Source organism: Pongo pygmaeus, chromosome 11 (genome assembly GCF_028885625.2).
Source record: "Pongo pygmaeus isolate AG05252 chromosome 11, NHGRI_mPonPyg2-v2.0_pri, whole genome shotgun sequence".
NCBI lineage: Eukaryota > Metazoa > Chordata > Mammalia > Primates > Hominidae > Pongo > Pongo pygmaeus.
The window spans coordinates 40302480-40316687 of record NC_072384.2 but is presented as its reverse complement, the minus strand read 5'-3'; the positions used below and the strand labels follow the sequence as shown (position 1 = coordinate 40316687).

The window sequence follows — 14208 nt, the reverse complement described above, 5'->3', positions numbered from 1 at the left end:
TTGAGACAGAGTCTCCCTCTGTCAACCAGGCTGGAGTGCAGTGGCACGATCTCAGCTCACTGCAACCTCCACCTCCCAGGTTCAAGCAATCTGCCTGCCTCAGCCTCCAAAGTAGCTGGGATTACAAATGTATGCTACCATACCTGGCTAAATTTTGTATTTTTAGTAGAGACGGGGTTTTACCATGTTGACCAGGCTGGTCTCGAACTCTTGACCTCAAGTGATCTGCCCACCTCTGCCTCTCAAAGTGCCAGGATTGCAGGCATGAGCCACCATGCCCAGGCAAGTTTTTTTTTCTTTTGACACTTTGAATTCACACACACATACACACAGAATCAGTCTAAGCTGATATACATATATATAGGTATATGTATGTATGTGTGTGTGTATATATACACTTAACATATCACACATATATATACAATATATGTGTGTGTATATATATATGTGCGTGTGTGTGTGTATGTGTGTGTGTATCAGCAGATTTCTCACCAGAAACTTGGATATACATATCAGCCCACACTGCCATCCAAGCTTCTAATGAAAAATTTGTTGATAATCGTACTGAGGATCTCTCATATGCGATGAGTATCTTCTCACTTGCCGCTTTCAAGATTTTCTCTTTTTCTTTAGATAGTTTGCTTATAATGCGTGTTGGTGTAGATTTCTTTGAATTTGTCCCACTTGGGGATGGTTGAGCTTCTTGGATGTATATATTCATGTATTTCATCAAACTTTAAAGTTTTCTTTAGATATACTCGCTCCCTTTCTTCTTCTTCTGGAAAATTTATACATTGCTCTTCTTCATGGTGCCCTGCAAGTCTCTTATACTGTGTTCAGTTTTTTTTATTTTTTTCCCTCTTCCTCAGATCAATAAGTCCCATTGTCCTATCTTCAGATTTGCCTGTTTTTTCTTCTTCCAGCTCAAATCTGCCTTTGAATCTCTTTACTGAATTTTTCATTTTAGTTATTGTACTTTTCATCTCCAAAGGCTTTTCGTTTTCTTTTCAGGCTTATCTCTTTAAAGATATCAAAATATCTTTTGATATTTCATTTGTTCATCCATTGTTTCTTGACTTTCTCCACATCTTCTTTGACTTTTTTGTGCATCTTTAAGCCAGTTGTTTTAAATTCTTTGTCTAGTCGATCTACTGTTAGTTCTTTGTCAGAGATACTTTTCATCGGTTTATTTTGTTTTCTTTGAATGGGCCTTTGAATAATATACTCTTCTTTGCATGCCTTGTGATTTTTGTTTTTGTTGTTGAAAACTAGAAATTTGAATCTAATAATGTGATAACTCTGGAAATCAGATTCTTCCCCTTAAATTGCTGTAGGTTATCTCTGTGCCACAGATTACCCACGGGTATAAACTTAAGGTCTTTTCAGGTCTTTCTTAGCCTGTGACTTTCCCTTGGTACACACAGTAACTTTCTAATTTCATCTGTATGAGGGTTGTGTTTGAACGTCCTAGTCTTTTATATCTAGCTCCCAAAAGGGGAACTGAGTAAAATGAAATAAAGTGGGCACTGGCTCTTAAAATTCCCTGGAAGACACTTCAGCTAGAAATGGAGGGACTTGTAACGATGGAGAGAGGTTCAATGACAATGGCTACCACCTCTTTGCACCTTTGCGATCAGTGACAACAGTCAGTAATCAAAGCACGGATCCCAGAATTTGGAGGGCAGATCCTCTCTGTCTACTCTGGATCACACAAGCTGTGTGCAGGCTGCTCCAGGAATACAGGCCTGATTGTTTGCCATAGAACTGGGATTTGAGGGATTCATAGATGTGACTGTGCTAAGAGCTGACACTAACCTAAATTAACTACAATTTACCATCGAAGCCTTACCCTGGAAGTTGCAAGGGTTCAGTAGACTTGAGTTCCAAAATAGTTTGCATTAGAAAGATCCTGCCAGTGCAATTGTTGTCTGGGTGGAGAGATGTATTCCTGTTGCTTTCTATGCTGCTGTCTTTCTATAATTCTCATTCGATTCATTTTTACCAAGACAAACACATAGTGCAAAAACAACTGCTGTTATTTTTCAGTAACTAAATTTTATTGAGAATAAAGCACTGGCTTTGAATTTAGGGGAATTCACAAATTATGTGTTATAGACTCAGCAAAATCATATGCTATTCTGTCCTGATTTTTTTTGACTATTTACTTTTAATAAAACTATGGATTATTTTCTCATAAAATGCAATTAAAGTAAAACTTAAGTTCTAATTTTAGAGAAGTATAATATCTATTTTCAATGAAATACAAATTGTCTGGCTTAACTTTATTCTCTCACAGATTGATTTATTTTCCTTAGAATATAATACCGCTGAGATATGTAAACAATGTTAATTATTAATGGATTTTATCCATAGGAAACCTCTTTTTGTTTTCCAAGACAAAATATCTCTTTAAAGGTCATTTTAACCTTAATACTGAAACCAACTGGTGTCTTTACATCAAAAGTAAGGACAACTCAAGGCTTTTGAATCACTTAATAACAAAGCCTATTTCTAACAATGTGCTTATCATGAACATTAAAACCAGTAACTTTAATTTGAAAAATTAAATATTAGAACATGGTTCATAAGAATAGAAAGAAAGAAGCCAATTATCTTTATTTTTACTATGCAGAAAATTGGTATTGGGTCCACCTGTATTTCTGGATAAATTTAGCTTTTTTAGTAAGATAATTATTATGCACTTTGACATCAGAGTAACATCCCTTGTTTTGTTAAAGATATAATTAATAGCTTAAAGACCTAATTTTAATGAAGAACCTCAGCCTGTTGTCCTGCTTTTTTAGCAGAGCTTAAAAAATGACAAAAGTCAATTAATTTCCTTAGTCTTTAAATTCCGGTTCCCTATTCTCAAGTTATGATTAATGACTATTAAAACGGTAGGATTTCAGGCATTCAGCAAAAAATAAACAAACAACAGAGAGACAAAAGACATGGATAACCTAAAAAATAATGACTTCACTCCTCAGTAATGAGACATGTCCATACTTTTGTGATAATAAAGAAATAAGCAATGGGATAAAGTGCTGCCTTTTCTTTGAGAAGTAGTTGGTATTTAGCTTCCTTTAGAACCTATTTGACCTGTCAGCACTTGTTTTCTTATTTATATGAAGCTTCAACTGAGTTTGCATTTAGATATTATATCCCTGCACTATACTGAACAGATCATTCACTTTTTGTTAAGATATTTATTTGAAGTCTAGTTTGGCATTTGTGCATGCATGGCTACCTAAGGAAAATGTATTGCCATTATGTACATCCAAAATCTTTTTATGAATAACTTTGATGCCTAAAAGCATCCACATAAATTAATACAATATTCTGTGCATGTAATACTCTGGAACATTCTGGTATCAGAATATATATACATATATGTGTATATATATACACATATGTGCGTGTGTGTATATATATATATAGAGAGAGAGAGAGAGTGTCTCGCTCTTTCACCCACGATTGAGTGTACTGGCACAATCACAGCTCACTGAAACCTAGAACTGAACTCAAGCAATCCTCCCCTCTCAGCCTCCTGAGTAGCTGGGACTACAGGTGCATGCCACCATGCCCTGCTAGTTAAGAAAAAAAAAATTTATAGAGACAGAGTCTCACCATATTGCCTAGGCTGGTCTCAAACTCCTGACTTCAAGTGATCCTCTTACTTCAGCCTCCCAAAGCACTGGAATTAAAGGAATTAGCCACTGTGCCTGGGTTGTTATTGTTGATATGTATGTACTTGAATATCATGTTCTGTGAATCACAAACAATATTTAGAATAGTTTAGAACAAGGGTGGGCAAACCTATTCTGTAAAAGAGTAGACAGTAAATATTTTAGGCTTTGCCTATTGCGACTACTCAAAGCTGCTGTCGTAGCATGGAAGCAAACCTAGGGAATATGTCAACAAATGAGCGTGTCAGGCTTCCAATAAAACTTTATTTACACAAACAGGTGGTAGACTGAAATTAGTTTGCAGGTTGCAGCTTGCTGACCCCTCATTTAGAAAACAAGGAGACATAAATATCTGTAATCTTGAATAATCCTACACCCATATATTATAGAATATCAAATTCATGGGACAAAGGCAAAAGGGAGAAGAAAGGGATGGAGTAAGAATAAATAAATTATTAATAATTTTTAAATTATATTCTCCATCCCTCCCTCACAGATATCTCATAAGTATGTGCTTATGCACATTCTTTCTACAAAGTGTTTGGCATCATTTTTAAAGATCAAATTAAATAATATCTTTTGTTCAGTTTTTTTCCTAGAAAATATTTGCTACCACTAAGCACACAGGTAAACCAAACAGTAATTTCTAAATGTAGCCTATCCACATTGCAATTTGTTTTACTTAATATTTGATAACCAACATATCTGTTAAGTTGATTGGTTAACACAAACAGTGAATGGGAAACTTGATTTCTCTATTACTTTACATAGCCAATTCAGCAGATTAATGCGTCTATTCACTTATATTTAGATAATGTAAGAGTTCATCATTCTTCTGATACTTATATTTTAAATAAAATGTTCATGGTGTTCTAGATGTCAAAACATAAAATTTTAATGAACTAAATCAATGTTTTATGTAGATTTTGCTTCGATAATACTTTAACTTATTAGAGTGATATTTAGAACTCTACATTGAAACTTCTGTTTCAACTTATTCTTTGAATGTCTGTTTTGAACACTAAAGATAATTTAACTTCTGCCTAGTTATCCACACATTATTTTCCATTCTTTTCTATTAAACTTTCCTAACTGACTCAGACAGTAAACCTATATAAAGACTTGAAATCTTGTATTTTTCTTCACTTAACATTAAGTCTTAAAGTCTATGTACTCATGACGAATTTTGATGTTTTCATCCAATATCTTATCAGGATAATCTCCAGTGGTGACTACATATAAGGAGGTAAAAGGAGTTTGTTGGAATTAAAGGGAAAACACAAAAACCTTGCTCTGAACGTGTGTATGAGGTTAAAGGTAGGGAAGTGACATGTGAATAATAAACCAAGAAATACGGCAAATCCAGATGACCTATAGGCAGTCATGAAGGTCCGATGGGATAAGGACAAGTTGATTTAAGAAGAAAGACTTAGGCTTGACTGCATTGTTAGTTCACAACAGAGATCATACTACATCAGGTAGGCGCATCCCCTAGGGAGTTTATCCCACATTACATAGAAAAGAGCAGGACAATCACCAATCCCAACACAAACCAGTTAGCCCAAAGTCTGGGAGGTGGCTTTTAATAAGCATCCGTCTGCTGAGGATCTCTAGAAACTGAGGACAGGCTAAACTCCTTAGGGGGATATTAAGGTTCCCCTCAGACAGGAACAGACAAAGGTATGTCCACATTCTGTTGGTTAACAGAATGAGGCTATGGATGTGCTGCCAGACCAGCTTCTAAGTAGTGTCAGGGCTGGAGAAGAATGTCTGGAGAAGAAATCTGAAGCAAAAGGCTGCCTTAGATGCAGGAATTATTAATACATAGTGATTCACAGAAAAGCTAAGAACAGAGCAAGGACTGACACATGGTGATTATAACGGGTAGCTCTGTGCACATCCAATATACAGTGCTTTTTAATTTTCAAAGCACTTTATAATGAATGACAAGTTAAAGGTGTAAACTCCATTAAAATAATCGAAAAAGAAAAAGACTTCTCCCTCAGATTGGCCTCACAATTTAAATATTCCATTGTATTTGCAACATCATTCTTGGCTATTTTCTAAGGGGGCTTTAACAATTTCTGTATAACCAAAAAGTATATTCTGAATAAAAATATTTATATCATATGTATGATTTTTGCAATACTAATTTTCATTTTTTTAACATTAGGAGGAAAACAGTTTTTTTTCTGTCACTGTACAGTTGCTAGTCTTCTAACTATAAATATTTAGTCACAGTGAATTCATTTAAATATTGGAATAAATTCTACTAGCAGTTCCCACATTTCCTTCAGGGCTCTGTATTTACTTATTTATCAGATTCCCCAAATTGTATGCTTGGTTTAAATAGCTTCGGGGCAAAAATACAATAAAATTGTATTAGTTAAAAATATAACTGGCATCAGCAACATGAAAACATAACAGTAAAACAGCATGCACATATACATATAAATAGTCATCATTTTAACAGTCCGTTGGGACAAGCCCAACGGCTATCTATTACAAAGATAGATTGTGTGCCAAGCCCTGAAGCTTAAAAAACTGGGACTCTGAGGAACCATACAGGCTTGGAACTCAAGCTGGAATGGTCATCATAGGTTCTTCAGAGGGATGTAACTCTCCATCCGGAGGAAAATCAACAGTTAACAGAAGCGGATTTCAAATTTGGCAAGAAGGTCAAGAGATAATAAAACCTCATGACTTTTTTCTGTTTTCTGGCAGAAGATGACAGCATTCCTAAACATCAACACCCACCCAAACCTAACAGATATTGAGAAATGGATTTGAGATATTTTTAATTTATAGTAAGGAAGTAGAATGAGAAGTGGGAAGTAAAACTCTGTGTGTGTGTGTGTGTGTGTGTCTATATGACTGTTGTATAAACTTTAAGTGTCCAAGCAGATAAAATAGATGCATATACATGAAACCCTTATAAATGTGAAGGTTCTTGGAGATTTTATTCTATTTATTGTTTAAATGGTCTCAAAGTGATCTACATAAACTGCAAGTCTGATTACATCAGAATCTAGCTGTAGTCTTTCTGTGGTTCCCAAATGCCTACAAGGTTATATCCAAGACATTCAGCACAACACACAAGATCCTTCAAGATCTAGGCCTTGCCCACCAACCTAGCTTTCTCTTTCTCCCCTCTTCTGCTCACACATTACACAAAATTTTATTAATACTGCTGGCTTTGTGCAGAAAATCTTTTGTTCCATTTAATTTTTTCCTCTGCCTGACTCTTAATTCTGACCCAGAACACTCTGATTAATTTTCTGTCATAGAAATACCTAGTATGAAATCCCCAAGTCCAGGACAGTCTTCCCCTCTGTGTGTTCTCCTGGCATTCTCTTGTATCAGAGCATTTAAGACATTGTTTGTAACTGCCTACATAGCCTACTTATTTGAATAATCACTATTCTGAAATCTTTTCAAATGCAAAAAATATGCCTTCCATTTTGCATCTGTACTCCACTGAAACCCATTTATCTGTTTTTTCTACTTCTACTCAAGTCTTGTAAAATCCATGTTTTCACACAGCAGCTCGCCAAAACTTTAAGCAATGTAAATTAAATTATATCACCATCACTTCTCTGCTTCAAAATCTCTAATAGATACCTATTGTGCTTATCTTAGCATAATTTTTGATAAATCTCTACAAGAATCACCCCTACCTACCTCTCAGGTATCCTTTTACTCACTCACTACCAGTATATATATTTTTCTTTTTCTGTAAAAATTAAGCTCTTTCCTGCTTTGAGGTCTTTGCAATTGCTATTCCTTCTGTGTGTTCTTTGTCCTAACATCTTCATGGCTAGCTCTTTCCCATCATTTTGGTCTCAAGTGTCACCTTCTGTAATCACCCTTTTTAATATTTTTCCTATAACCAAGTCATTCCTGATGGCCGTCATCAATGATATTGACAATGTATTTCTATTTATTCTCTTTTCTGGGCCCATGGTAAGGTTGTACTTCCTGGGACCTTTGTGGTTGACTGGGACCAATAAGATGGGGCCCCACGCTGTATGACGAGGTTTGGTCAATGAATTGTGATCAGAAACGATGTATCTTCCTTTTGCGTCGGATATGAGACCATCCAGAACCCTCGTTTCCCTCTCGCCTGCCAACTGCAAACATTCCAGTTGGTCTCTTATTCATCAGCTTGGGTCTTCGAATGACCACCACAGGGATAGCCCACCTACTGATCCACAATAGACATATAAAATGAGCCATAATTGAGTTGTATATGTGTGTAAGATGCAGCGATTTTGTATTGGTCTGTTATCACAGCATAACCAGTCTGTTATTCTCTGTTATACTATCTATAATATTACTCTGATCCGTTTTCTTCACAGCACTTATGACTTTCTTAACTAATTTAGTTGATTTCTTGTATAATTATTTATTAAAAGCCTATATGCTCCCTTCTCTGCTCATGTTCAAGTTTTATGAGAATAAGTCTCTGAACAGATGGTTCCATGGTTTAATGGTGAGCACTCTAGACTCTGAGAATAAGTCTCTGTCTTATTCCTTGCTCTATCCCAGTGTCTAAAAAATGCCTGCCGACTGGGCACAATGACTCTTGCCTGTAATCCCAGAACTTTGAGAGGCCAAGGTGGGCAGATCAACTGAGGTCAGGAGTTCGAGACCTGCCTGGACAACATGGTGAAACCTCGCCTCTACAAAAGTACAAAAAAATAAATAAATAAAATAAAAAATAAATAAATAAATAAATAGCTGGGCATGGTGGCGGGTGCCTGTAGTCCCAGCTTCTGGGGAGGCTGAGGTGGGAGAATCACTTGAACCCGGGAGGCAGAGGTTGCAGTGAGCCAAGATTGCACCATTGCACTCCAGCCTGGACAACAGAGTGAGATTCCATCTCAAAAAAAAAAAAAAAGCCTTCCTCGTTGTAATACTAGTCTGCCTCACACAACTGGTAATGTATTGAACTTTTCATAAAAGAACAAATTTTATCATGATCTTACAATAGTGTAAAATAAAATGATAAGTTTTATTAGAAAACAAACAGGCTGAACAGCAATGATTTAAATATAAAAATTAATGACTTTATAAATGCTTTTTGATTATTATATGAATGAATTCTATTTTTGTTCTTGAGTTTTTATATGAGAAAAACCATACAAGAAGTTAAAAATGGTACAATCATAAAACTGAGCAGACTCCAAAGTTTAATTACGTGGGTTTGAATCTCATCTCTGCTACTTATCATGTGCATAACTACAGGAAAATTAATCATTTCTGTAACATGGGATGCTTTCAATAGGCAGTTCCATTTATTTGTGTGAGACAGAGTCTCCCTCTGTCCCTCAGGCTGGAGTGTAGCAGCACGATCTTGGCTCATTGCAATCTCTGCCTCCTGGGTTCAAGTGATTCTCGTGCCTCAGCCTCCCAGTAGCTGGGATCACAGGCATGAGCCACCACACCTAGCTAATTTTTGTATATTTAGTAGAGATGGGGCTTCACCGTGTTAGCCAGGCTGGTCTCGAACTCTGACTTCATGTGATCTGCCTGCCTTGGCCTCCCAAAGTGCTGGGAGTACAGGTGTGAGCCACTGCGCCTGATCTGTTTATTTATTTTTTAATCAAAAGGAGCTGATGGTTATTCCTTTTTCCACTGGGTTCAATCTGATGTAATTAATATAAAGCATAAGCAAAATGGAATTCCATCTAAGCTACCATATCAATGCAAGTTACACAGGATGGAAGATAAAGAAACACTCAGAGAAATGTGAGGTCTTGGCATTCTTCTTGAAGACCACCTTGAGGTCAAGAAAAGCTCTAACTTTCTGACAGAGGGAAAAAAATGCACATCAATAAAAAGCCTCATGTATAATTTCTGAGCTTTTATAAATCCCCTAAAATCTACTCATGAAGTTCCCGAATATATAGACCCAATCCTAGGTATTTTTTTAAAGTCAAATGAGTCCTAAAAATCATGGACATTAGCTGGGTGTGGAGGCTCATGCCTGGAATCCCAGAACTTTGGGAGACTGAGGCGGCAGAATCTCTTGAGGCCAGGAGTTCAAGACCAGTCTAGGCAACAAAGTAAGACCCCGTATGTACAGGTTTTTTTTTTTTAATTAGCTGGGTATGGTGGCACACACCTGTGGTCCCAGCTACTTGAGAGGCTGAGGTGGGAGAACTGTATGAGTCCAGGAGGTTGAGGCTGCAATGAGCCATGATTGTACCACTGTACTACAGCCTGGGTGACAGAGCAAGACCCTGTCTCAAAAACAACAAAAATGAAAACAACAGCAAAAATCATGGACATTAATAGGTGACATTCTGAAGACAGGAGGGCAATCCAAGCTGGGGAGATTAATATAACCAAGACGAGGAGTTACACATTAGTGATGTGTATGTGCATTATCAGAGAATCATTATCCTCTTTAGGTTTGAAAGTTTACAATATTATATTACATTTTCTTCTTCGGACTATACTCTTGTTTTATGTTATTATAATGCAGTTGTTTGTGGTGACCCTTAGTAGATGTTATGCCAGCATACAGAGGTTCAGACATGAGTACCTTAATAAGAAAAAAAAAATCTCCAGGTAAATATAACATTTGTATTTAAATTTATAAGGTAAATATTTATTTAAAATAAGAAAACAAATGAGTGGATTCACTTATGAAGCACAAATAAATAGATCAAACAATAGCAAGCAAAGCAAATGAAAAAAACCTTAGACAATAACAGCATACTCTCTCTCCTCAAAGATTCTGCTTTGATCTTTATAAAAGGAAGGTGTTAATGTAATTGAGTTTGGCCCCATATAAAGCAGGTAGCAGTTGTTAACTTTGCAAGGATGCCAGCCCAAGACGCTCCCTAATTTTCAAAGTACTAGAGAATCTAGGTTTTTATTGGAAATTCTCAGGCTTTTAAAAGACCAATAGTGTGTTTGTCAAACATACTGAGGAACAGTTTCAATATATGAGCTGCCAGTCTTTGATTCTTATTTTGGAGAATGTAGAAAAATCAATAGATTACACCTTCCATTCTTTATTAAATATTTGAAATCTCTGACAATTACCTGAAATACAATTTTTGAATGTTATTGGTTGAGCTCATACTACAGGCTATAAAAGTCAGATGAGCCAAGGTATGTTTTGTTTTGTTTTCAATGAAAGTTAAGTAGAAGGAAAGAAGAACAAAAAGCCCTTTCATTGCTTCATGGAAGCTGGGCTCTTCACCACAGAACGATGCACAGAGCTGAATGGGCCTTGGAGGTCTATCTGAGTTGTCTCTTTTCTTCTTCCTGAATATTGAACTAATGTAGGATTTTCAAGTTATAGCCTAGGCTTAAAGACTTCACAATATCTTGTTTATGAAACCAATCCCAAAATAATTCTTTAGAACTGTAGCTATGTCATACAGTCATTCCTCCATATACACTGGGGATTGGTTTCAGGACCCTGAAGATATCAAAATTCAAGAATACTCAAGTTTCTTATATGAAATGATGTAGTGCTTGCATATAACCTATGCACATCTTCCCATAATATACTTTAAATCATCTCTATATTATGTATAATACCTAATACAATGTGAATATGATATAAATAGTTGTTATACTATATTGTTGATTGATTTTTCTTTTTATTGTTGCATTGTTATTTCTTATTGTTTCCTTTTTCCAGATATTTTCTAAATACATTTGTTTGAATCATTGAATATATGTCTATATAGGGCACTCTGCAGACACTAAATAAATATGGTGGGAAATTGCTATATCACATTTTATATATATATATATCTCCCCCTTGTGCACAGATTTTACCATCTTTATTGATTGTGTGTGATTGATTGTGTGTGTGCAAACCAAGTATTTTGTCTGACCATAAAGATGGTATGTCCGAAGTGAGAATGAATTAGATAGCTATAATACTAGAAAAATAAAGTTTTTGTTTTTGGAAGGGGATTTAAAGCAAGCCAAAACTCAATGCTTTATTATTGCCTGTGTTCTTAGCAGTGGTCACTTTTGAAAATTAGTCCTAGTGGTTTTCTATGACAATTCATGTTTTCGACCAATGGAACTTCTTTACCCTTGCTTCCACAGGGTTGTTTCTCCTTGGTTATTTATTAGTTCAGCATTACTGCACTAGCAATATTTAGGATGTATAGTCAAGTTCGTCTTGAACATCTTTATAATATTGTATCATCTGACAGATTATAGTTGCTGAAAGTCTTTAAAGAAAGAAAAAATAAAGAACTAAACCATTTATATTATAGAAAATAACAGAAACAAAACTTTGTAGTTGAGTTAGTCCTTTATAGATATCTAATTTAATTCTCACATCAACCCTGTTGATGCATTCTCACTGAACAAATAGAGGTCTCAAAAGAGTAAGTGACTGCTTTGGTGATATCAGTGTTATTATGAGCTTTGACATTAGATTAACCTTAATTTATAACCATAGATATCTACCAAACCAGTGTAATAAATAAGGAGAAATTCACTTGAACCTGCTTCAAATTAATCATAATTATATATATATCAATTGCTGCTATAGGTAGCTTATACATTAATTGCTAGATAGAGCTATGCAAGATACAGAATAAATTTGTTACATTAAAACTTTGGTCTAAAAATATCTACTAAAATATCTATTTACTGTAGTATTTGGAAATACAGATTAATATATCTCATAATATTAGACGTTGAAGCAAATTTTAATAAGCTGCAGATTAGTCATGTTATTCAATTAAACTGCCAAACATCTGTGTCCCAACATTTATATTTTCTTACTTTTATTTATGTTTACCTGCAGAATTTATCCTATATTTTTAATCATCAGATTTGGGGCAATAATGTTACCTGGTCATTGTTATGAATTATTAATTGATAAGTTTGAATGTATAGTATTTCATTAAGTTCTTACATTTAAGTGTCTATTCTGATTCTAGAATTGAAATCCTATGTCCAGAAGTTATATTTATTACCTGTTTTTTTGTATCTATTTCTCAAATTTTTGAATGCTATTCTTCAAAGATTTTGTTAGTCAGAAAGTACTTATTAGTTTTTGGTTATTTGCTTCTTAATAACTTGAAAGAAATTACCCAGAGAAAGATATGAAAATCAGCCAAGGTCTTATCATTAAGATTAGAATGTATAACCTAATTTATGTGTCTTAGAGAAAAGCCTTTAAAGATTTCATCCTTTAGACTTGAGTACAAACCACAACAGAATATCCACAAATTATCTTACTTCTTCTTTTCTAATGTACATAGTACTTTCAGAAATTTTAGGGGAGACAAGAAACATCATTTTATCGGACTATTAATGTTATTTAAATGAATTAGAAAATACTAGAGTATATTTATACTTATTAACCATCTAAAGTAAAAATGTATTCTCTCTGGCATTATAATAATGCCTGAAGAAAGAAAAAAAAATGTGAAATAAAAACTACCAACAAGTAAAATCATAATTTCTCTCCTATCTTGCCCCCCCTCTGCTTCTCTCTTCCTCATTTCAAATTAAGATATTCGTTCTCCTGCTGGTTGTAATGGAAATGAATTTCAGTGCCACCCTGATGGCAATTGCATTCCTGATCTGTGGCGCTGTGATGGAGAAAAAGATTGTGAAGATGGTAGTGATGAAAAAGGTTGCAATGGTACCGTACGATTGTGTGACCACAAAACCAAGTTTTCCTGTTGGAGTACAGGTAAGTGAACATTGCTTTTGGCTTCTGTTGGGGCTCCCTGAGTGTGTAGTCCTTTTGGCCCAGCCTGAATCTGTATCTCACCTTTGTAAAAAGTAATCTTATATTTCTGGTAGATGTGCTCATGTATAATAATAGTAGTTAACATTTAGGGAGAGCTATCAATGGGGCTAGCATAATTCTATGAATGTTCTCTGCATGAATTCCTGAGGCAAGGAGAAGTTTTTAACTTGCTCACGCTCACAGAGCCAACATGTCAGACTTAGGATTTAATTTAATTTAATTAATTAATTTATTTATTTTTGAGATTTGGGATTTTAAACCAGGCAATCTGGAATACAGAATCTGGAAATTCAGAATCAAGAGAGAGATAAGCATGCTAAACCAGATGGCAGCATTTCTCTTTCTGTAGATAAGGCCTCACCGTAAAATTTAAATGAAGATGACTTAGAAAAGAAAGACAGAATTATATGTATTTATTTTCAACTAATTTCCTAAATGTTACTGTACTATTGCTTATTTCTATTATGAGGAAGATGCTGACTTCCATTTAAAGCTTTGATTTGAGAGTCATTGAGGCTATTATTGTGTTTTATAAAGATACCCTATTACTATGACTGTTCCATTTTGGTTTCATATGCGTGCATGCGTGTGTGTGTGTGTGTGTGTGTGTGTGTATGTGTATACAAATAGGAAACCAAAATGGAAAAGTTACAGTAATAGAATATCTTATATTCTACTATATTTTACTACATATACTGGGTTCCAGTTGAAATGATAGACTTATTTTCTTCCCGCTTTATGCCACATGATGTGTTGAAGTTTATAGAGAAA

At 35.1% G+C, this 14208-nt stretch overlaps 1 protein-coding gene across 1 annotated transcript in view; it reads left to right on the top strand.

The window, feature by feature from the left end:
• Window positions 1-14208, top strand: part of LRP1B (LDL receptor related protein 1B) — a 1896287-nt gene that overhangs the window by 1195398 nt on the left and 686681 nt on the right. The window contains exon 21 of the mRNA XM_054478394.2: window positions 13195-13377. Coding sequence (XP_054334369.1) covers window positions 13195-13377 — 183 coding nt within the window. The remainder of the gene's footprint in view (window positions 1-13194; window positions 13378-14208) is intronic.